Source organism: Equus quagga, chromosome 1, assembly GCF_021613505.1.
Source record: "Equus quagga isolate Etosha38 chromosome 1, UCLA_HA_Equagga_1.0, whole genome shotgun sequence".
NCBI lineage: Eukaryota > Metazoa > Chordata > Mammalia > Perissodactyla > Equidae > Equus > Equus quagga.
The window spans coordinates 129,407,068-129,432,741 of record NC_060267.1 but is presented as its reverse complement, the minus strand read 5'-3'; the positions used below and the strand labels follow the sequence as shown (position 1 = coordinate 129,432,741).

At 35.8% G+C, this 25,674-nt stretch overlaps 1 protein-coding gene across 33 annotated transcripts in view; it reads left to right on the top strand.

Annotated features, from left to right (window-relative positions):
* The window catches only part of SLMAP (sarcolemma associated protein), a 158,934-nt gene that overhangs the window by 96,073 nt on the left and 37,187 nt on the right, over positions 1-25,674 (top strand). For 8 of the 33 annotated variants that reach the window (XM_046654893.1, XM_046654738.1, XM_046654755.1 and 5 more), the window contains 4 exons: positions 72-240; positions 328-378; positions 869-919; positions 5,343-5,405. In XM_046654893.1, coding sequence (XP_046510849.1) covers positions 72-240; positions 328-378; positions 869-919; positions 5,343-5,405 — 334 coding nt within the window. The remainder of the gene's footprint in view (positions 1-71; positions 241-327; positions 379-868; positions 920-5,342; positions 5,406-25,674) is intronic. The other 25 variants (XM_046654953.1, XM_046654962.1, XM_046654830.1 and 22 more) reach the window with 7 other exon arrangements.

Here is a 25,674-nt window from a genome sequence, read left to right as displayed (position 1 = left end):
CCTGCTTTGGGCCTCTTAAAACAAGCTCAAGTTTTATTAACTAACTGCATTTTCTTTTGCTTTCTCAATAGGTGGCAGAGGGAAAACAAGAAGAAATCCAACAGAAGGGACAAGCTGAGAAAAAAGAATTACAACATAAAATAGATGAAATGGAAGAAAAAGAACAGGAGCTCCAGGCAAAAATAGAAGCTTTGCAAGCTGATAATGACTTCACCAATGAAAGGCTAACAGCTTTACAAGGTAAATTAGCTAATCCAGAAATTGATTTGATTTGATTTTTTTTTTTTTAATCTGTGAAATACCTTTTTCTTGGACTTTTATTTACAGTACGGTTAGAACATCTTCAGGAGAAAACTCTTAAAGAATGCAGCAGCTTAGGTAGGTGTCATCAAATTTCTTATTTAAAGCTGAATTTTATCATTGAACTTTTGATGTTTACTACCTCACATTAGTTACTTATTTTCCTTAAGAGGGATGTTTTAAATATTAGGTATAAAGTATCTACACGCTTTCAGAAAATTTCCTTTAAAAATATGCTGGATTGCCACCAGTGGGCACCATTGTTTAGTCCTTGAAGTGAATGAAATTTATGCAGCTGAGATGTTCTACTTAGAGATATTTAAATAGAAAAACACAAACAGCAGGATCCTTTTTCTTTTAAGGTTCTGTGGAAGGCTACTAAGCAGTTGTAGCCTTTTATCTGACTTGTTAGAAAATGGCAAGTTGAACCCTTTTTGTGAAAATAAATTTGAAGTGTTCTATACAGTCTCAATCTAAGGAGGAATACAAAATGCCATGGCTACACTTGAGACCAATTTTAAAGGAATACTTTCTTTGATCAGGCAATGACACACTCTCTTAATCCTAGGGATACAAGTTGATGACTTCTTACCTAAAATAAATGGGAGCACAGAAAAAGGTAGTGTAAAATACTTAAATATTTTTCTTTCATGATATCCTTTTACTATTTAAGCAGGATAGAGAGGTCAGGATTTTAAGGTTTAAGTGTTTGGAATGAAAAGCATGCTGTTCCTAGACCATGGAATCCTATCCTTTAAAATCAAGCTTCCATTTATTTTGTAATTCTTCATGCTATGATCTGTGGTTGGATATCCCTTGTTATATGGAAATTTCAATTATTCAAATTATAAGAAAATGATGAAGTTCAACTTTAGCATTGGCTTGTATGATATAATATAGCTCCCCCCGCCCCCCATGTTTTTCAAAGAACTATACTACCGTTTTCTTCCATTAAGTACTGCTTCCGGGGGATAATTGACCCCCATTTTTAATGTTTGTGCCCTGCCCCCCTCCCAGCCAAGAGTTTAGTTAAGAGCCCATTGAGCCCTTGGACATGTCATAGAAACTGCTTTCTTTATCTATCGTTTCATTGATCAGAGAAAACAGGGTCAGTCATTTTCTGCCATCTGAAAAATCCCTTGTTAGTTCTTTGTACTGTGACCCTTCTTTCTGGGGAGCTTGTGTTATCTCTTGCCAAAAATGGACAGCCACTATTGTTTTTTTTTACTACTGCATGGGGTACTTTTTACCCAGTGGTTTCTATATTCCTTCTGTCACAAAGATCCCTATTCATCCTTCTCCCCTCCCCATCCATCCAACATTAATTGAGCACCAACTATGTGCCAGATCCTGCATTAGATGCTTGGATTACAGAATGAATAATACTATCTTCTGTGTTTACAAATCTATGTGTCTCTCATCTCAGTTTTTATACAGAAGTTAGTGGAAGAAGTCAGGGTTGATACCGAGAACTTCTTATTAAGTATTTTTTCCATGTATCAGGGGATATCTTTATAGTACCTGAGCAGCAACCAAACTGATAAAGTTAGGAGGTGCTTTTTTGTTTGTTTTGTTTTCATTTCGTTGGTTTATTTTTCATCAAGAACTGGCAAAATAGGCTCAGGTAATCATGTATATGTGAGCTGCAAGTCAAGACCCAATATTACATATATGACGAATCTTGAAACTCTAAATTAAAAAAAAATTTCATTAATCATTGTTATTTGACTATTCTATATATGTTTTGTAAAATGCATTGGTATTTTAAAATTTCAGTTTGATTGAATTTCAATTTGAGAATTTTTAAAGGTGTAGTTTATATTCATTGCACCAATATTACTAATTTCTCTTTAAGTGTATTTAGCAAACATGTAAAATGAATTAGTCTTCATCTTCTGGAAGCTTGTCATCTTTAAATGAATTTATATTTCCTGTTGTCATTATTTTGCCTTTTTTTCTCTTCCTGACATGTACACTTTTTATTCAAATACATCTCCCTTTTGATTTGAGCATGTGTTTATTAATAATGTTAGTGTTAACTCAAGCTGGGGACATTCTATTCCTTCACTTAAGAGAATCCTTTTATATACAATGAATCATCTTTATACTATTTAGAGTTGTTGAATTAGTGCTCAAAATTTTTTGCCAATTCCAGTTGATTTAGATAAGAATAGTTGTAGACAAATCCTTGATTTAAGACTGAATGAGATATTTTGGATACTTTAAGATACTCCTTCCTATAATTATTTTCCCTTGCTGGTGTGTTTGTTTTTTTAGTGGTGATAAATTGAGTAGTGTAAGAGTCACTAATAGAATATCTTTAAATAAATCTAGTAGTAAATATCTGGATTTGCACAAAAGTTTCATTACACCAGATTTAGTTACAGAGTGGATTTTGAAATAAGATGGGTCTATTCTGAATCATTTGTGATATAATAAGAAACCAGTTATCAAGTATCCCACTGTTACCAAAGTCCGTAGCCATAATGTGCTATATGATATGATTTTAACTAAAATTCTTTAAATTGTAAGAGAATATTTCAGAAGTGTCCAGAGATGTTAAGATTACTAATGCTTCTCCAGTAAACTTCATTTTTGAAATTATTTAAATCTAAAGTAGCTGCTGTAAACATAGGTTCTGTACTGTAAATTTTTTTTATCTTATCTGATAAACATAATTTGAATATGTCTTAAAGGGTATAGAAAAGCACTGTCTAATAGTAATATTATAAGAGCCATATACACAGTTTAAAAATGCCTCATAGCCACATTAAAAATATAAAAGTAAAATTTTAATAATGTATTTTAATAATGTATTTAATAACATATTTACTTTAACCTACTATATTCAAAATATTATTTCACCATGTATTTAATATTAAAAGATTAAAAATGGGGTATTTTACATTGTTTTTTCCTTAGAAAGTCTTTGAAATCAGTGTATATTTATTTTACACTTATAGCACATCTCAGTTTGCTCTAAGCACTTTTTAAAAGCTCAGTAGCCACATGTGGCTAATGGCTACTGTTCTGGACAACACAGATACAGAAAATCAAAATTCATAGGAAACTCGTATGTATAAATAAAACACATTTTAAGTATCGTGGTTCTCTATTATGTTTCTTTATCCGTTTTTTTCTTTACATTTCTATAGCCCTATTTAGTATCCTAGACAACCCTCCATAAGTATCTGATCTTTTTGGATTATCAGTGACATCTTTTATAATTTTGGCTACGTGAGTTCCCAAGGGCCTGAATTCAAGTAATGAAGTATTAAAAGTGTCATGATCCAAATCCTTTACATATACTCTCTGAAAGACTTTTATCTAATGTGTCTTAGGAGATGCCTTTGTGGAAGTCATATATGTATCTTCTTACATTAATCTTGCATTTTATTTAAATTAGTATAGTAAATATTTTAATGTAGAGTCCGTATGTTAAAATCAGAGTAGATAAAAGGGGGATTTTTGGCTTGATGAGCGATGGTGGGATGTCCTGCATTAACAAATATCATCTAAAGTCCTGTGATGTAGCCTGGAATTTGGTTTCAAATAAGTTTTGTAAAGTCCTTTAGTTAGGTTAAAACTTGGTTTCAAATGAGTTTTCATATTTAACAGTGGTGTCGTGTAGTTTGAGTTCTGAAAATGTTATCATAGCTTAGGATTTATGTAAAACAACTCTTTGCCTTGGTAATAACTATTCAACTGAGGACTCTTGTTTTAGCTTTCTTGGCTCCAATTGGCAAATGCTATTTATTAGATTTTTTTTTTTTAATTTCAAATTTCTGTTGCGGTTAGCCTTTTTTTCTTTTAAGGGCTATATTGTATCTCTGTATAATATAATTGTATTTAACTATACAGTTATATACAACCATATATAACTATACACACACACACATAAACATATATAACTAGATAAAGGATGATGATAGATTTGAGTATGAAAGTTAAGAAAAAGGCTGTCAGTAAGGATGTCAAGAGAGACTGATGAGCGATCAGAGTAGGAGATGCTGGCCTTTCAAGCTAAGTTGAGATGATGAAGGATGAGGTGGGTTGAGTTGGGGATGAAGAGAAAAGTGGCTTTTACAGTCAGCGTGGTGCTAATTCATTGTCCTCTCTGACAGGTTTTAGTGCTTTCACACCTTCTAGAGAGTCATCATGTTGGAATATGTTTTTAACACTTGAACTTCCAAAGTCTGTTTGGTAGTTTTGAAAGCTGTAAATATCTAATTGAAGGATGTTATCCAGATTCAGAAGTTAACTCTTTGAATCAAAGTAAATAATAACATTATTGTAAGAAAAAGACTGAAACTTTTATTAAACTACTATGTTAGGTTTTGATTCTCTCCACTTATTTAAAAAACAAATAAAACCCCAAAAAACAAATTCTGTTTGACATGAGCAAAGCTATTTACCAAGCTCTTATTTTAAAATGTGCAGGCATTGATTTTAATCATTTGGGCAGAGACAAACAATGTAATGTTTTGATAATGTATGAAGTACAGATTAAGTGATTCAAAGGAGAAGACGGTGAAATGGAAGTGTAAAAATTAAAATATTTCATCAGTTTCTTAAAATTTTTAGGCATTATTTTATGGTATTCTTAAAATATTTACTTTTTGCCTCTTGACTAAGATGGATAGTTTGGAAGAGGGACTGTTAGAGAGCAGTAAGAACAAATGTTAAATTGTAAAATTATTTAAGGATATTTGTTAAGCTCTCATGGAGAAAGGCGTATTTTAAAAGTGGGAGAAGCTTTTTAAAGCAATATATTTCTGTGGTTTTCTTGACCTCTTTGGATAGAAACTGCACCTTTAAAAGCTAACCATTCAGGGTACAAATTAATGATTATATTATTATAATATTCAGTTATTTAACTTTAACTCCACAATATGTCTGCTGTTAGTATTAAAATATATTAAACTTTTATTAATCTTATTTAGAGTTACCCATGTTAATATATTTCGGTTTTCCTACCTTTGCTGTTGGTTTTCAAAAACAGCAACAAGCTATATCCTTAAAGGTGTTTCTTTCTTTATTAGAGCACTTGCTTTCAAAGAGTGGCGGGGACTGCACTTTTATTCATCAATTCATAGAATGCCAGAGTGAGTACAGAGTATTTTTCACATTGATTTTAATGAAGTCAGGGGCTAAAATTGGAAAATGAGAGGGACAATGAAGATCTCAATGTGTTTGCTATGGTAGAGGTGCACAAAGGGCAATCTGCAGACAGCAGCAGTCCTTTTCATGCTGTTTCCGTTTCTCTCTTTTGAGAAAAATATTTTTGTTGCATTTGCCTTCACGGATGGAGGTGAGCATTTCATATTGCTCGCAAAAAACAGGAAGTTTCAAGCTTTTTAATTAAAAATCGTCATTGAGCGGGAAATAAAATAGAATGTCAAGCACCTAAACTTTCTGTGTGGATACTTAAGAGATAGTAATAACGTTAACCTGTTTATTTAAGTTCTAGTACTATCACAGATTTGGCCTTTGAGGTTCTTAAATACATTTCTTAAATGATTAAATGAAACCACAAAAGCCATGATTTAGTTTGGGCACTCAGATCTGAAGATGGCCCTTAGGGTGGCAGGAGCTTTTTAGGGCAGGAGTAGCAGTGGACTGTCCCACAGTCTAACATCAACTACCTACCCTTGGGAAGTTGTGCAAAGACTATCTTTAATCATATTTTAAAGATAGGTTGGCTTTTGAGGTGGTTTAGACCTCTGCTGGATTCTGAACAAAAGTATCTTGAATTCCCTCTTACTTGAAAATCACATGGCTGCTTAAATCTGTAACAATCACAAGGTTGTGATATTCTCTCAGTCTTCTTAGTGACAATTAATTGTCACTATGTGTAGTAAAGATTTATTGATAATGTCTGTATTTTTTCCTGTCAGACGCACTTTGTCAGGCATTTTTATCTTCCTGCTTGCTCTCGTTTTGAAATGAGTGATTTTCCATGTTTTTATGCCCATAAATTCATTTTCTGGGTGTGCATGCATGTATGGTTCTCCCCCACACATACATAATCTCAGGAGCACTTGGGGGTTGTCAGGATCACACCTGGTAATTATAGTGGATGCAAACTCAACAGATCAAATATTTATACTATTTAGAAATGCTTTAAAGAAACCTGAATTTCATTTAATAATTTTAGAAGAGCTTCTGTTTTTGTCCATTTTAGAGACTATAATGTTGAGTGTAAGTTTAACATTACTTTGAGGTAAATTGATTAATAAATATGGCATGCATATTTCTTTGTCCTTTAAAATTTTTTCGTAAAGCAAATAGTAGTGCATCTTTTTTGTGGTCTTCTGATTTCTAAATCTCACTTTTATAGGAAATTGGGGCAAAATAATTGGTACTCACTGAAACCAACTAAAAGTAGAATGTATAATCTAAAATATAGATCTTTAGGAGAAGAATTTTATACTTACTTTTGTTATACGTGGCCCTTTTTTAATGTTATTTTTATTTTGAATTTTTGGGATTTATATTTTGAACTCAAAGAAATAAGAACAGAAAACTATCAAAAGTGTGTTTTTAAGTTTGCAATAATCATTTAAAATATTATTATAAAATACGTAAAATATTTAGCTGTAATTATAACACAGAATAATGTTTGTTTTAAATAAAAGAAAAAGATGTTTGGAGAGTTTTATTATATCATAGTTATGGGGGGAAATTGGCCAAATAAATATTCAGAGTTAGAGGGAAGTTATGTAAATTATAGCAATCCTCTCAGTGGGAATATTAGCCAATAAAATGATGTTTATGAGGACTATAAGGGCATGGGAAAATGCAAAATGTGGTACATAGAGGGGGAAATTAGAAGATGAAATCCTATTCTTGTGGACAAAGAGTGAACCAAAGAACAGAAAACGTAAAATACAAGTGTTCCTAACCATCTGAATCCGTTGGGTTTCTAAGTGCAAATAGAAGTTTGGAGTGTGAATTCAGGTATCTAGGGATATAGCCCATTATCTGAATCTGTTTGGTTCTTGAGTTTCGGTAATAAATAGCAAAAGTTTGGTTAATGAGGATACCTACCAGTTGTATCTCAAAATTTTCCAAATCTGTTTGGCTCCTTAAATTTGGATAGCCAGAGGTGGCATAGTAAGGGTTGCCTCTGGTTTGATTTGTTGACAGAAGGGACATTTTTGTTATTTTATGACAAGTTGCCATTATAGAAATTGTTGTGTTTCATAAGTATTAAGGCAAGCAAGGCAAATTCAACAAAAATTTTATTCAAGAGAACTTTTGAAACAATTTTGGATTATTTTTTGACAAGCGCACAAACGTTTTTGCTATTATTTTCATTGATAAGCATCTTGAACTGATTTATGATCTTGAACATGACGTGCATATTCTGTGAGCAGTGATACTTCATATTCTTGTTTCCAGTCTTTTAAAAAGTAAATGTTAAGTTCCTAACTTTCATTATTTAATGTGCTTGTATAGTATAAATTCGCCTTGTGTTTTAAAAATTAGAAAGCAAGTAATTCACTTCCATAGGATTCATCATATCTATTTTTAATATATCGACAGATTTTTTTCAGTTTAGGTGTATGAATCCACAAGAGAACAATTTGGTTGTTGGCTCTCTCCATTTATAAGGTGATTTTGAGGAAATTAAATGAGTTGAAATACATTTCAGTTTGTTTTCCTTTTATGGTAAAACAGACTGTGTTTCTTTTAATTCTCTTTTAGGAGAAAAGCTTTTAATCCCATGCAATGAAATTGGATTTTGAACAGATTTAAATAGCCTTTTGCATAATTCCAGAACTGTGAAATAAATTTTATGCAGAAAAATACACCATATAAAATCTAGACTTAGCGAGTAACTTTAGTGGGACTTGCTAAAAAGCTCTAGCAATATTTTCTTCTTTAGAGATTCAGGCATGAAATTTGGTTTAAGCAGAACTCCACATTCCATGTTCCCTTCAAATTTTAGTTACTCAGACTTTACCATATAAACTTAATGAATACATTGAGACTTTTGTGTTCTGTTAAAGGTGCTTTCTGAGTTAAGAAATTGTGCATCTCTAAATCTGTTTCATATATATTCCATGAACTGTCACTTGATTAACTTGTGTTTTATATTGTATTGTTATGTTATATTGTATATTAACTTGTAAATTGTGCATCTCTAAATCTGTTTTATGCATATTCCTTAAACTGTCACTTGATTAACTTGTATGCCAAGTGAGGATGAAGGGTAAAAGGTGGAGAATCTAAGGATCTGCAGACCTACTGTCCCTTTGTGGGCATAGAGTGAAAGACAGCCTTGTCTGGGCTGCTGCCTGCCCCTTTGATTTCTCTTGCTGTTCTTTGCCCTGGTGAGGGCAGAGGCATCACTGCTGGATGCCAGAGAAACTTTCCTCTGAGGTCTGCTTTGGAGAGACAAACTGCCCCTTCCCCCAAGGGCATCTGCCTTTTGACGATGGAGTTAAGTGCCCTGAAATAAACCTCATATCTTTGTATTCTTAATCCATTCTTACTGTGAGACTTAATGGTTTTTCTTATTAGGCAAAAGTCTAGTGCTCTTAATATTTCATGTTTTATTGTTTTTTCTTGATTTTTAAAGAATTTTCTCCCTGCCTCCCACCCCCATTTTGAAATTACAGTCACTGTCTGTTATGCTTCTCTCATTCTGTCCTCCTTTCTCTTACGGCTTTGCTCTCACATAGAAATTGCCTTATTTGGAGTAATGCATTGAATCAGTGTTGCTTGTGTGACTGTTTACTTTTCATCACTCTATGAGATCAGCCTCTCTGAACAATCTCTGGATTATTCTGATTATATGTTCTACTTGAAACAGATTCCTGAATTTTCATTTTTTGAACTTTTATTTCTCTAAGCCAAAGCAATTTATTTATGACAAAGACTAGAAAACATTTGGTGTAATTCCTGCTCATAGTAGTTTATGTCCCTATTATAGGAAAACTCTTGAGTTTAAATTAGATGTTGCTATTCTTTATTTCTTCGTTCTTAGAGTAGTTGTCCAATCTAGGGTATATTGGAGGGTTTTGTTTATTGTTTTGTTGTACCAAGCATTTCCCCAGTCAGCTTGCTTTCCAACATTTTTACCAGATTTTTCTCCCAGTGTAACTGCACAGAAGATAGTCTTAAGTTCATGCCAACAGTGTTTTGGTATGTAGACTCTTCCTTTTTTTAAAAAAAGATATTTTCTGTGTTCTTGAAATTGGTCCATTTCATTTAGTTTTAAATCTATCCTCAAATTCTAAATTTTGTTTTTTCTATTTTGTTCTTCCTTATTCATTGGTTTTAGGACAAATAGCTTTCTGGAACTGTTGTTATGAAAAGGCAGACTATCTTCTGTAGCAAGAATTGCTTTAACCAATTTTATTTTGCTGTAGAAATGAATAACCTTGTGAAAGTCTGTACTAAATTTAGCAACCTCACAGGGCCTCCTCTGTGAGGTTCTAAAAAGTCTATTTCTGCTTTGTGAACTCCTGCTCTCTGAAGAGAAATAAATTGTTGGCTTGATATCAAACGCTGATTGTTAACTTTTACTTTAACTGTATCTTGTTTATTCTAATCTCAGTTTCTTTGCCGTATTTCCCTTTAATGATCATTTAGGTAACTTTAGCTCATTTTTATTTATGATGTTTAGATTTAAATCAGAGGAACCTTCATGTGAATTCTCATTTGGTCCCTTGCTGGCATTATGACCTCTTTAAATCTTAATTTCCTCATTTATTAAATGGAATGGTAGTACCTACTTCATAGGATTATTATGAGAATTAAATAAGATCCTATTTACTAAGTGCTCTAAGTAGTGCCTGGTACACAGAAATACATGTTAACTGGTAGGTAGAAAGCTTGTTGGCAGGGGTAAAGAAGGGTGTTATGGGAACTTTTTTGTTGAAGTACCTTGTTTTCCTCCTTTTTATTCCCAGTCTCAGGATAGTGAAAGCTGATTGATTAGCTTTGTTGTTCCTGTTAAAGTAATATGTTTCTGACAATCTGGAGATTATCTAACTTTTTAAATACGAGTATGCCATTTAAAAATTTTGATCTCAAGCACATTATTTTGATGTCCTAGTCATAATATTATTTTTTGAATGACACCTGACTTTGAAATTTACTAATATTCTACTAGTACTCCAGCCTATTCTATTTTCCAAGCTGGCAGTTACAACAGCAGTTTATGTAGTTCTTTTATATTCATCTACTCTTCTTTCAGTTTGTTTAAGATCCCTAGGCAACTGACATCAGTATCTGATAGTCAGTACTATTTGAGTTTATCTTTTGCTTTCAATTGCTTGTGGCTGTCATGTAAGGTAAATGGCTCTTTAGCTTTAAGAACTTAATCCAAGAGAAGAGCAGGGAAAAATTAAAAGAACTTAATCCAGTCTAGGCACACCTGTGCTCCTTTGAGCTTCTTTGAAATGCATTGTTTGCATTGTTTCTTGTTTTTATTTTGTGCCACATGGCAATATAGGTAGTATATAATTTATTTTTATCAACCAAGAAATAAATTTGGCTCTCTTCTTATTCAGTCTTTGACAAGATTTGACAGTTTTTGCAACTCCATCATATGTTTTCTTACTAAACTAAGTGCTTAGGTGATGGTTCTCAAATGTTGTCAAACTTTTTAGACCCATGATTTCTACTCCTTGGTAGGGTCTATACAGAAATGCCTACATATATATATCAGGTACAAATTTAAAATGTTTGCAGTGGCGTTATTTACGCTAGTTCAAAACTGGAAATAACCTAGAAGACCTCCGGTAGTCAAATGGATGAATACACTGAGGTATATTGGATGAAAGAACTCTTGACACAAAAGAGTACATACTATAGTATTCTATTTATTTAAAGCTCAAAACCACTAAAATTATATTAAATTATTCAGTCATGTATATTTAGATAGTGTGACTATAAAGAAATGAAAGAAATTAAATACTATAAAAGTTAAGGTAGTAGTTACCTTTGTGGAGTTTTGATTGGAAAGGAGTATGTGGAAGGCTTTGGCGGGGTAGCAGTGGGGAGCATGGTTAGGTTCTATTTCTGGATTTGGGCTGTAGTCATATAGACATTTGCTTTAAAAAAAATTTATTAACTTTGCACCATTGTGTTCTATGCCCCTTTCTGAGTGTTATTTTTCACAATAAATAAATATGGTTTTAAAATAGGGAAACATGAATAATTATCTCTCTATAGTATCCCTCAAAAAGAGGGAGTTTTAAAAAAGAAAGAAAATCCTCTGCTTTATCTTACAGTTGTGCCAAGGCAAATAGCTCTTTTAAGACCTGCAGTTATCATTACATGGAAGTTCTCTTTTGAGTCTCTGAGAGGTCTCTGACTTAGTACTCCTGAAGAATTGAGTCTCTACCACAAGTTTGAGAACCAGTGATTAGAAAGTTTTGTGTTTTTTTCCTGCTTCCTCTCCCCAAATCCCCCGAGTACATAGTTGTATATTTTAGTTGTGGGTCCTTCTAATTGTGGCATGTGGAACACCGCCTCAGTGTGTCCTAACGAGCAGTGCCATGTCCACGCCCAGGATCTGAACCAGCCAAACGCGAGGCCGCTGCAGCGGAGCTTGCAAAACTTAACCACTCGGCCACAGGGCTGGCCCTGATTAAAGTTTTTTAAAAACAATATTCTCTTTGTTAATTCTTTAATCACAGGCCACTAATGATTCACTAGATTTGATAGTATAACCTTAAATAATTTCAGTAGTGATAATAGCAGTAGGTAATTATTATTTAGCACTTGTATACTAGTACTGCTTAAAACTTTTTATATGTATTTAATCCTTAGTTATAAGAATAAGGAAAACATTCAGATTACTTTTTCCAAGTTTTAGCTCTTTAAAAATAGATGCTCAATTCATTCATTCAGCAAATGTTTATTAAGCATCTACAATCTACATGTCAGGCATTATTTAGTAGTTGTTAGGGGTATAGAAATGAACAAGACAAAGAAAGCTTTGCCTTCATGGAGTTTACATTTTCTTGAGGCAACAAAAGCTAATAAACTAATAGTATGTCGGGTAGTGATAAGTCCACCAAAGAAAAATAAAAGAATATAAGGCAATAGGGAGCGACAAAGGTAGTCAAGGGGATTTGAACAGATTCTAGACTAAGCTGAGTGAGTTGTACATGTATTTGGAGAAAGAGTATGTGAAATAGAAAGAAACCGTGTAAATACCCAAGGCAGGTCTAAAATTGGAGTTTTAGAACAATAAAATTGCTTTTTTAAAAAAAAATAAAGGACCAGATAGTAAATATTTAGACTTTGCAGGCTCTAGGGTCTCTGCTGCAACTACTAAAGTCTGCCATTGTAGTGGAAAGCAGCAATGGACAATAGGTAAATGATTGGACTTGGCTGTGTTCATATAAAGCTTTATTTACCAAATAGGCAGCAGGCTGGGTTTGGCCCTGCAGGCCTGTAGTTGGCTGACTCCTGGGCTAGATCATATAGACCTTGTAGGTCATGGCAGGGACTTCAGATTTTGTTCTAAGGATGAGGGAGTTTCGAGCAATAAATTACTCCTAATATGTATTTATAATTTTTTAGACAAGATGGTTCTTAGATCTTTAACATACTAGAAAAAGATTGGAATGGCTTTCAAAGTCTTTGTTTATATTATATTATTATTTGCTGTATTCATGTAACAAGCATTTGTGGAACCTGTGTTACATGTCAGAACTGTGTTGGGAATTAAATTATTAATAAGATACCTACCTGCTTTCACTAGACCCTAAATTATCACATTTATCTTGATAATCTGTCAGGAGTACCCAGCACTGTAACTGGTGCATAGTAAATATTTGAAGGCATGAGTATATTCCTCAAAGAGTTCATACTATGTTGGGAAAAGTAGACATAAATAGATACTTGCAATCTAGGATAATAGAGATATGAATGAAGAGCTATGGAAGACAAGAGGAGAGATACCAAATCCATCTAGGAGAAAAGAAGAGAAGATAAATTCAGTTTTAGACATGGCGAGATTAAGATCCTGGTGGGATTTCTGGGTGAAGATGTCTGAGAAGTTGTTAAACAGTAAGATTCTGGGACCTAAGAGAGAGAGGTAGACTAGGTATCAACATTTAGAAATTATTCAAGTGTAGTAGGTAGTTAATGCCATTAAAAAAGAGTTTTTGTTGTTGACAGATCTTGAAGACTAACGCACTTTTTTTTTTTTTTTTTGGCTTTGTAGAACCATAAAAATTTTATATTCTGTTCCCCCACCCCTACCTCAGGGGACACAGTGCTGCATTGGAAATCTTTGTATAAGTTTCTCTCTTTCCAGAGTGATACGCAGAAGGGTGTGGGTTAAAGGACATGCGCTTTCAACATTTGGAGACATCCTGCCAAATTGCCCTCTAAAAAAAGTGATACTGATTTACATTCCCACCAGAAGGACACCGGATTACTCGTTTACCTACCCATCTCAGTAGTGAATGTTTGCCAATCTGGTGGGCAAATAATGCTAGGGCATTGTTTCAGTGAGTAGACCATGAGTTTCGCATGTTTGCTGGAATTGTGAATTCTGTGTTGCTATTCTTTGCCCCTTTTTCTATTGTGGTGTTTGACTTTTTCTTACTCATTTTTGGAGGGCTTCACATCTTTGCTTGCCTTCTCTATACTCCCTTTCCTCCTTCCTTGTTTTATTTTTCTCCGTAACTACTATCTGACATACTGTTGGTTTATTTCTTTATTGCCTGTCCCTCCCTGCCCTATTAGAATGTAAGACTAGGAGGGCAGGGATTTTGTGATTTGTTCATTCTAATGTTTCCAGCACCTAGGACAATGTCTGGCACATAGTAGGGACTCCCTAATTAATTGTTCAATGAATGAATGAGTTCATTTATTGTTTTTCAGATATTTTCTCCGTGTCTGTCACATGCCCTTTACCTTTGTTTATGATAAGGTTAATCATACAGAAAATTTTCATTTATTTGAAGTCAAATCTATCAGTTCTTTCACATATGTCTTTTGTGTTCTTCGTTTTGCCTAAAGCCTTTTTGTTGTTTTTTTTTTGAACTTTTTGACTACCTTCACCCATTTTCGCCCACTCCCCACCCCCTGCCTCTGGCAACCACCAATTTCTTCTCTGTATTTATGAGCTTAGTTTTTTTTTTTTAAATATATCTATATATATTTTTTAGATTCCACATATAAGAGAGAGCACATGGTATTTGTCTTTCTCTGTCTGACTTATTTCACTCAGCATAATGCCCTCAAGGTCCGTCCATGTTGTTGCAGGCGGCAAGATTTCGTTCTTTTTTATGGCTAAATAATATTCCATGTATATGTATTCCACAATTTGTTTTATCCATTCGCCCGTTGATAGACACTTAGGTTGTTTCCATATCTTGGCTATTGTAAATAATGCTGCAGTGAACATGGGGGTACGTATATCTTTTCAAGTTAGTATTTTCATTTTCTTCTGATAAATACCCAGAAGTGAAATTGCTGGATGATATGGTAGTTCTGTTTTCAATCTTTTGAGGAAGCTCCATACTGTTTTCCATAGTCTCTGTTCCAATTTACATTCCCACCAACAGTGCACAAGAGTTCTCTTTTCTCCACATTCTCACAAACACTTGTTATTTCTTATCTTTGATAGCAGCTATTCTAACAGATGTGAAGTGGTATTTCATTGTGGTTTTGATTTACATTCCCCTGATGATTAACAGTGTGGAGCATCTTTTCATGTATTTGTTGTCCATCTGTATGTCTTCTTTGGGGAAACGTCTATTTAGATCTTTTGCCTGTTTTTTTAATCAGATTGTTTGGTTTTTGCTATTGAGCTGTAACACATATTAGATCACAATTGGAAGAAAGGAAAGCCAATGAAAAGCTGAGAAGAAAGGAATGGGCAAACACATAAAAGTAGTAGAAATGAGTGGTATCCTAGAAGTCAAAGGAAAAGAGTTTTAAAAGGGAGGCAGTAAACTTTTGATTAAATATAGTAAAATGGACCCGTTCATAGTAAAGGATTATAGAAGACATGAGGCCACAGGGACAAAGAGAATGGGAATGGAGACTATAGCAGATAGTAGATGTCAACAAAATTTTGGAAAATGTAAAACAGATAATTGAATGATAAGAGATTTGGGTTTTCATTCTTTCTTTTTTAAGGGGCTGCAAGGGGGAGGTGGTGTGAAGGAAGCCAAAAAAAGCCAGTTAATACTGTGGCACAGTTGTCAGAGGCACTTAGTACCTCTTAGCCAGGGCAGGAGTGTTGGGTGGTGCTAAAAACAGGATTGAAAGTTTATATGAGGAATCATTCAACCTTCGTTTTCTTCCCTTGGTCCATGCAGACAGACAGGTATCTCTTTCCTCCCACAAAAAGACTGGAGGTTTGTTCTCTGGAGGCTGAAATGGAGAGTCTCTAGACTGGGGTACTTCAGACATGGCTGAGGGCAGGGTCTGAACATCTTACTGAAAAAAAGGTGGGAGAATTAAATGAAAGTCTGTATACTGAATCAGAATGCTGGTCACCAGGTTTATACTCCCTAGAAAGGAGGTTAGAGGATTCTTCTCTGGGGGAACTGATCAGACCAAGAGAAAATACTTACTGATAGTGACATTTGAAGGTCTCACAATAAACTGCCACGGTGCAGCCCAGCAGGTAACAAGCCCTGCATGTGCACACAGAGCTTTGTCAGCTTTGTATTGCCTCACCCTTGAAAATGAAGAGACAACCAAGATCACCAAACTTTTGAGGAAATTCTCTGCTGAGAAAGACAGAGATCAAAACAAATAAAAAGCAAACAGAAAATGTGACTGGAGAAGAAACAGGAAAAATATGAGAAGCAGAAGAAAACTATTTTTAAAAAAGTATAAATAGGGCTGGCCCCGTGGCCGAGTGGTTAAGTTCGCGCGCTCTGCTGCAGGCAGCCCAGTGTTTCGTTGGTTCGAATCCTGGGCGCAGACATGGCACTGCTCATCAAACCATGCTGAGGCAGCGTCCCACATACCACAACTAGAAGGACCCACAACCAAGAATATACAACTACGTACCGGGGGGCTTTGGGGAGAAAAAGGAAAAAATAAAATCTTAAAAAAAAAGTATAAATAATTTCTTCAGGAAGATAGAGTGTTTCATGGATGAAACAAGATAAAGAGGCTATTTTTAAAAAGGAGCAGAGTGCAAGTAGAATTCTTGAAAACTAAAAATATAAATGCCAGATTTAAGAAAAAAAGTTAGACCAGTAGGGAGAGTGAAGTAAGCATCATGGCAGAGTGAGCTCTTCCCTTGGACTCTCCCCGCTAAGATACAATGAAAAGGACACACATAAACCAACAGAGGACATTCACACGACACAACAGAAGTCTGAGAGATCCACACAACCATACTTCTGAAGGTGGAGGTGCTGGACCCCCCTGGGAGGCAGTGGAAGGAGGTAATGGGATCTCCTTTCCCTCCCCCAATGGCAGCAACCTAGGTCACAGGACCGCATGCAGCTTGGGTGAGGGGTGGGGAGGGCCTGCCCTCTGCAGGAACGCCTTAGTTCTTGAAATTGCCTCCCAGCCTGTGGGAAAGCTCCACACTGAGGAACCTAAGCAATTGTGTGGGCATCTTCACCAAGCTGAGCACCCCAGGAGGGCAGAGAGTGAGTGAAGAGTGGGAGTGCACCCTGGGATCATGCATGCAAAACAAAATGCCCCTCCTCCTGCCTGGCACATCAGCTCAGCAGGTTGGCTTGAGCAAGAGACCCCAGCCAGAGCACCTGCACATACATTTATAAAGCAGTGGCGGCAAGTGTGCCAACACAGACAGGCCCTGTCAGCATAGCTTCCGAAGGATAGGCATAGCTGTCAGGGATCACAGCAGGCCCAGAATACACAGCTCCTGCCACCCCTACCCCCCCACCCATGGCAGCAGGTGGCATCTGTAACCAGATACTACCAGTATGTGAAAGGACAAATCTTACCCGATCAAATAGTATGAAGAGGTATATTAACACTCCAGACCAGAAGAAAAGTGACAAGCCCCCAAAAGTCCATCCTAAAGGCATAGAAATTTACAATCTAAATGACGGAATTCAAACTAGCTATCATAAAAAAACTCAGCAAGTTACCAGAAAACTCAGAAAGTTCAATGAAATCAGGAATAAAATTAACAGAGGGAATTCTCCACAAAAGAGATTGGAACTATAAAAAACAATCAGAAATGTTGGAGGTGAAAAACAATATGAGATAAAGAAAAATAACAGAGCTGACATCATGGAGGACAGAATTAGCAATTTAGAGGACAGAAACATAGAAATGCTTCAGATGGAGGAGAGAGAACTAAGACTAAAAAGAAATGAAGAAATTCTTTGAGAAATATATGACTCGATTAGGAAATGCAATATAAGGATTATAGGCATTCCAGAGGGAGAAAGGACCAGAGAGCATGTTCAAAGAAATAATAGCAGAGAACTTCCCAAATCTGGGGAAGGAGCTGGAATAATAATAAAAGAAGCTGGGGCTGGTCCCATGGCCGAGTGGTTAAGTTCGTGTGCTCTGCTTTGACAGCCCAGGGTTTTGCCAGTTCGGATCCTGGGTGTGGACATGGCATCTCTCATCAGGCCATGCTGAGGCAGCATCCCACATGCCGCAACTAGAAGGACCCACAACTGAAAATACACAACTATGTACCAGGGGGCTTTGGGGAGAAGAAGGAAAAATAAAATCTTTAATAATAAAAGAAGCTAACAGAAGTTCTAATTACATCAGTGTTAAAAGATTTTCTCCGAGGCATATAATTAGTAAAACTGGCAAAAGTCAATGACAAAAACAAAATATTAAGGGCAGCAAGGCAGAAGAAAATAGCTTACAAAAGAACCACTATCAGCGTTTCAGTGGATTTCTCAGCAGAAACCCTACATGGTAGGAGAGAGTGGAATGATACATTCAAAATTCTGAAGGATGAAAACTTTCAGCCAAGAATACTCTGTTCAATGAAAATAACCTTCAGATGTGGTGGAGAAATAAGAACTTTCCAAGAAAAACAAAAGCTAAGGGAGTTCATCACCATAAGACCCTTCCCCCACAAGAAATGATCAAGAAGGCCCTCATACCTAGAAAAAAAAAAAAAAAGGAGTTTACAAAGCTTTGAGCAAGGAGATAAATAGGCAGACAAAATCAGAAAATTCCAGCTCTCTATCAGAACAGGTTAGCAAACAATTATAGCATTAAAGATAAAAGGAAGGAAAACATCAATAATCATTTCATTATAACCACAAACTCACAACAAAAAATGAAATAAGTTGTGACACCAATAACTTAGACAGGGATGAGGAAAGGGATGGAACCTGCTTAGACTAAGGAAATAAGAGGCTATCAGAAAATGAACTATCTCATCTAGGAGATCTTTTATACAAACCTCATGGTAACCACTAAAAAAAAATCAGAACAGAGACACAAGTGATAAATAAAGAGAAAACTGAGAAAACCGTCGTAAATAACCACCAAGCTGAATTAGCAGTCAGAAATACACAGGATGAGAAATGAGGGAAATACAGAACAACTGGAAAACTAGTGATAAAATGGCAGCATTAAACCCTCATATATCAATAATCACTCTAAATGTAAATGGCTTGAATTCTCCAATCCAAAGACACAGAGTGGCTGGATGGATTAAAAAATAAGACCCAACAATATGCTGCCTCCAGGAAACACCTCTCAACTGTAAGACAATCACAGGCTCAGAGTGAAGGAATGGAAGATGATACTTCAAGCTAATGGCAAACAAAAGAAAGCAGGTATTGCCCTACTTGTATCACACAAGATAGACTTCAAGATAAAAAGGGCAATGAGAGACAAAGAGGGGCAATATATAATGATAAAAGGGGCATTCCACCAAGAGGACATAACACTTATAAATATATATGCAGGGGCCAGCCCTGTGGCTGAGTGGTTAAGTTCATGCACTCTGCTTTGGTGGCCCAAGTTTTCACCAGTTGGGATCCTAGCTGTGGACATGGCACTGCTCATCAGGCCATGCTGAGGCAGCATCCCACATAGCACAGCCAGAGGCACTCACAACTAGGATATAAAAGTATGTACTGGGGTGCTTTGGGAAGGGGGAAAAAAAAGAAGATTGACAACAGTTGTTAGCTCAGCTGCCAATCTTTAAAAAAAAGAAATATATATATATATATACACACACGTGCACCTCACACAGGAGTACTAAAGTACATAAAGCAACTATTAACAAACCTAAAAGCAGATATTAACAGCAATTTAATAACAGTAGGGGACCTTAATACATCACTTACATCAGTGGACAGATCATCCAGACAAAAAGTCAACAAGGAAATAGTAGAATTAAATGAAAAACTAGACCAGATGGACTTAATAGATACATATAGAACACTCCATCCAAAAACAGCAAAATACATATTCTCCTCAAGTGTGCATGGAACATTCTCAAAGATCATATTTTGGGAAACAAGGCAAACCTCAATAAATTTAAGAAGATTGAAATCATATCAAGCATCTTTTCTAACCACAATGCTATGAAACTAGAATGAACTACAAGAGAGGCCAGCCCCGTGGCTGAGTGGTTAAGTTCATGTGCTCTGTTTCAGCGGGCCAGGGTTTCAGTGGTTTGGATCCTGGGTGTGCACATGGCCCTGCTCATCAGGCCATGCTGAGGCAGCATCCCACATAGCACAACCAGAGGCACTCACAACAAGAATCTACAACTATGTACTGGGGGCTTTGGGAAGAAGAATTAAAAAAAAAAAGAATTGGCAATAGTTGTTAGCTCAGGAGCCAATCTTAAAAAAAAAAAAAAAAAAGGAACTACAAGAAAAAAGCTGAGAAAGTAACAAACATGTAGAGACTAAACAACGTGCTTCTGAACAACCAATAGTAATTGAAAAAATTAAAAGAGAAATAAAAAAATGTCTGGAGACAAATGAAAATGAAAATACACCATAGCAACTCATATGGGATGCAGCAAAAGTGGTCCTAAGAGGGAAATTCATAGTGATACAGGCCCACCTTAACAAACAAGAAAAATCTCAAGTAAGTAATCTTACTACACCTAACAAAACTAGAAAAAGAAGAACAAACAAAGCCCAAAGTCAGCAGAAGGAGGGAAATAATAAAAATTAGAGCAGAAATAAATGAAATAGAAACAAAAAGAAAACTGTGGAAAGGATCAGCGAAACTAAGAGCTGGTTCTTTGAGAAGGTAAACAAAATTGACAAACCCTTAGCCAGACTCACTAAGAAAAACGATAGAAGACTCAAATAAATAAAATTAGAAATGAAAGAGAAGAAATTACAACAGATACCACAGAAATACAAAGGATTGTAAGAGAATACTACGAAAAACTATATGCCAATAAATTGGACAATCTAGAAGAAATGGGTAAGTTCTTAGGTTCATACAACCTCCCAAAACTGAATCAAGAAGAAATAGAGAGTCTGAGTAGAAAATTCACAAATAAAGAGATTGAAACAGTAATCAGAATCCTCCCCAAAAATAAAAATCCAGGACCAGATGGCTTCCCTGGAGAATTCTGCCAAACATTCAAAGAAGATTTAATACCTGTCCTTCTCAAACTATTCCAAAAAATTGAAGAAAATGGAGCACTTCCTAAAACATTTTACAAGGCCAACATCATCTGATCTCAAACCCACATAAGGACAACACAAAGAAGGAAAATTACAGGCCAGTATTGCTGAGGAACTAAATGCAGAAATCTTCAACAAAATATTGGCAGACCGAATCAGCAATACATTAAAAGGATCATACACCATGATCATGTGGGATTTATACCAGGGACATAGGAATGGTTCGACATGCACAAATCAATGAGTGTGATACACCACATTACCAAAATGAGTAACAAAAACCACATGATCATCTCAATAGAAGCAGAGGAAGCATTTGACAAGACCCAACATCCATTTATGATAAAAACTCGCAATAAAATGGGTATAGAGGAAAGTACCTAAACATAATAAAGGCCATATATGACAAACCCACAGCCAACGTCATACTCAACAGTACAAGACTGAAAGCCATCCTTCTGAGAACAGGAACAAGACAAGAGTGACCACTCTTGCCACTCTTACTCAGCATAGTACTGGAAATTTTGGCCAGAGGAATGAGGCAAGAAAAGGAAATCAAGGTATCCAAATTGGCAGTGAAGAAGTGAAACTCACTGTTTTCAGACAACATGGTTTTATATATAGAAAACCCTAAAGAATCCATTGGAAAACTATTAGAAATAATTAACAGCTACAGCAAAGTTGCAGAGTACAGAATCAACTTATGAAAATTAGTTGCATTTCTATACTCTGTAATGAATTAACAGAAAGTGAACTCAAGAATATAGTCCTGGGGCCAGCCCCATGGCCGAGTGGTTAAGTTCGTACACTCTGCTTCGGCGACCCAGGATTTTGCCAGTTCTGATCCTGGGCGCGGACATGGCACCACTCATCAGGCCATGCTGAGGCGGCGCCCCACATAGCACAGCCAGAGGGACCTACAACTAGAATATACAACTATGTATGGGAGGGTTTTGGGGTGAAGAGAGAAAAAAAAGAATACAATCCTACTTCAATCACAACAAAAAGAATAAAATATCTAGGAATAAATTTAACCAAGGAGATGAAAGACCTATACAATGAAAACTGTAAGACATTATTGAAAAAAATTGCTGATGACATAAGGAAATGAAAAGATATTCCATGCACATGGATTAGAAGAATAAACATCATTAAAATGTCCATAATGCCTAAAACAATCTATGGATTCAGTGCAATCCCAATCAGAATCCCAATGACATTCTTCACAGAAATAGAACAAAGAATCCTAAAATTCATATGGGGCAACAAAAGACCCCAAATACCTAAAGCAATCCTGAGAAAAAAGAACAAAGCTGGAAGCATCACAATCCCTGACTTCAAAATATACTACAAAGCTATAGTAATCAAACAGCATGGTTCTGGCATAAAAACAGACACACAGATCAATGGAACAAAATTGAACATGCAGAAATAAAATTACGCATCTGCAGACAGCTAATCTTTGACGAAGGAGCCAAGAACATACAATGGAGAACAGAAAGTCTCTTCAATAACTGGTGTTGGGAAAACTGGACAGCCACATGCGAAAGAATGAAAGTAGACCATTGTCTTTTGCCATCCACAAAAATTAAAAGGGATTAAAGACTTGAAGTTAAGATGTTAAATCATAAAACTCCTAGAAGAAAATATAGGCAGTACACTCTTTAGCATCGTCTTAGAAGCATCTTTTCAAATACCGTGTCTGCTAAGGCAAGGGAAAGAAAAGAAAAAAAACAAATGGGACTACATCAGATGAAAGAGCTGCTTTAATTAAAGGCAAAGGAAACCAGGAACAAAACAAAAAGACAATTCACACCAACTGGGAGAAAATACTTGCAAACCATATATTAGACAAGGGGTTAATCTCCAAAATATATAAAGAATTCATACAACTCAACAACAACAAAAAAACCCGATCAAAAAATGGGCAGAGGATATGAATAGACATTTTTCCAAAGAAGATACACAGATGGCCAATAGGCACATGAAAAGATGTTCAACATCACTAATCATTAGGGAAATGCAAATCAGAACTACAATGAGATATCACCTTACACCTGTTGGATTGGCTATAATTACTAAGACAAAACCAACAAGTGTTGGGAAGAATGTGGAGAAAACAGAACCCTCACACACTGATGTTGGGAATGCAAACTGGTGCGACCATTATTAAAAACCGGATGGAGAATTCTCAAAAAATTAAAAATAGAGGGGCCAGCCTGTTGGTGTAATGGTTAAGTTTGCACACTCCAATTCATTGGCCCGGGGTTTGCTGCTTTGGATCCCAGGGTCAGACCTATGTACTGCTTATCAAGCCATGCTGTGGCAGGTGTCCCACATATAAAATAGAGGAAGATGGGCACAGATGTTAGCTCAGGGCTAATCTTCCTCAAAAAAAAATAAAAATAAAAATAAAAGTACAAATACCATATGACCCAGCTATCTCACTACTGGCTATTTATCCAAAGAATTTGAAATAAGCAATTCAGAGACCTATGCACTCCCATGTTCATTCTAGCATTATTCACAACAGCCATGACATGGAAGCAACCCAAGTGCCCATTGACTGATGAATGGATAAAGAAGATGTGATATATAGGAATACTATTCAGCCATAAAACAGACAAAATCGTCCCATTTGCAACAACATGTGTGGCCCTTGAGGACATTGTTTTAAGTGAAATAAGCCAGACAAAGACAAACACCGTGTGATTTCACTCATATGTGGAAGATAAACAAATACATGGACAAAGGGAGCAAATGAGTTGTTAACAGAGGGCAAGGGAGTTGGCAGGTGGGCATAAGGGGTAAAGGGGCACGTATATATGTTGACTGACAAATAATAATGTACAACTGAAATTTCACAGTGTTGTAAACTATTATGACCTCAATAAAGTAAAAAATTTTAATAAAGATATTTAGCACAATAAACTTTTCCTTTTACACTAAAAAAAAAATCAGTAGAAGGATTAGAAGAGAAAATAGAGGAAACATTGCAGAAGATATAATAAAAAAGACAAGAGGTTTTTTTAAATTTGTTTCTTTAAGGAAGAAAGGAGGGCAAATTTAAGAAAATTAGAGAATTGATCCTGGAGATCTAGCGTCTAAATAAGAAGATTTCTTAAGTGCGAGAAAGGAGAGAGTAGAAGAAGAAAAGAAGTGAGAAAAGAGAATTTATCAGTGAAATAGAATACAAGATAATTCCCCAGAATTCGAATTATGTGATGTCATGCACTGAATGCTCAATACAATGTATTTTAAAAGACCACACACTAAGCTAGACGCAAAAAGTCACATATCCACTATACTGGATGAAATATCCAGTGTAGGAATTCACAGTGACAGAAACCAGACAAGTGATGGCTGGGACTGAGAAGGCAGGATGGGAAGTAAATTCTTAGTGAGCATGAGGTTTCCTTTTAGAGTGATGAAAATATTTTGGAACTAGATAGAGGTGGTGGTTGCATAACATTGTGAATGTACTAAATGCCCCTGAATTGTTCACTTTCAAATGATTGTTTTATGGTATGTGAATTTAACCTCAGGTGAAAAAAAAGACCATGGGTCCAACCCTGTGGCCTAGTGGTTAAGTTTGGTGTGTTCCACTTCAGCACCCTGGGTTTGGTTCCTGTGTGCGGAACTTATTGGTGGCCATGCTGTGGTGGCGACCTGTATACAAAATAGAGGAAGATTGGCATGGATGTTAGCTCAGGTGAATCTTCCTCAGCAAAAAAATAAGAGATCATGTACTGAAGTATATGAAATTTAAGGACACCAAGAATAAAGTGAAAATTCTGAAAATGGCCAGAGAGAAACAAAGGCTCTCATACTGTAATAGTCATAATAAACTCAATTATAGTGTAGCAATAAATAACCCTGAAATTTTAGTGGCTTCATTTAACAAACACTTATTTTTCTCTCATGGTACATGTCCTTGGTGAGGGAGAACACTGTTCCACCATGTTATTTATGGATCTAGGCTAATGGAGGCTTTACCATCCTATGGTGTTGCCATGTCAACACTTGGTTGCTAGAGTAGGGGAAGAGAGAAGTATAGAAGACTCCTGCTCTCTCTTGAATGCTTTGGCTGTGGCTAGAACCAGTCATATAGACTTTCCCCAGTGCCTAGGGAGTTGGAACGTCCAGTCCTCCCAGGTGCCCAAACAGGATAGGCAAACCAGCCATTGCTGAGCACAAGAAGTCTCTACTGTGCATGCTGAGGAGCAGGACTCAGACTGACATTACCTTCTAGTTTGAAGCTAGAAGACAGTAGAACAATGCTTTCAAAATTCTGAAGGAAAATTATTTTTTATAGAATTGTGTATCTAGTCAGAGCATTCGTCAAATGTGAGGATAGAACACTAACGTTTTCAGAGGAACAAAAGTCACAAAGCGTTTGCCTTCTATCCACTCCTTTTCAGGAAATTCTCAGAGGATATGTTACTCTAAAACAAGGGAATAGAACAGGAAAAGGAAGATTTGGAATCTGGGGGCAAAGGATTTTGCACAGGATATAGTCCACACTGGATCAGGAAGATTAAAGGGCTGGGGGGAGGGAGGGACAGGGATATATAATGTGATAGATTACCTGATATGTTTGATATGTTAATATTGAGAGTTTTATAGTTCTGTGAGAACTTCGGCTCTTTGAGATAGATATATAAAACACTAGCAAAACAAAACAAGACGTTTTAAGCTCCAAAAATTCTAAATGTTGTACATGAGAAATGTAATCATAGCATATTATATGACCCAGATATAAATAATGGTCGTAATATAAATACTGATTATAGATGTCTCAAATGTAACTCTT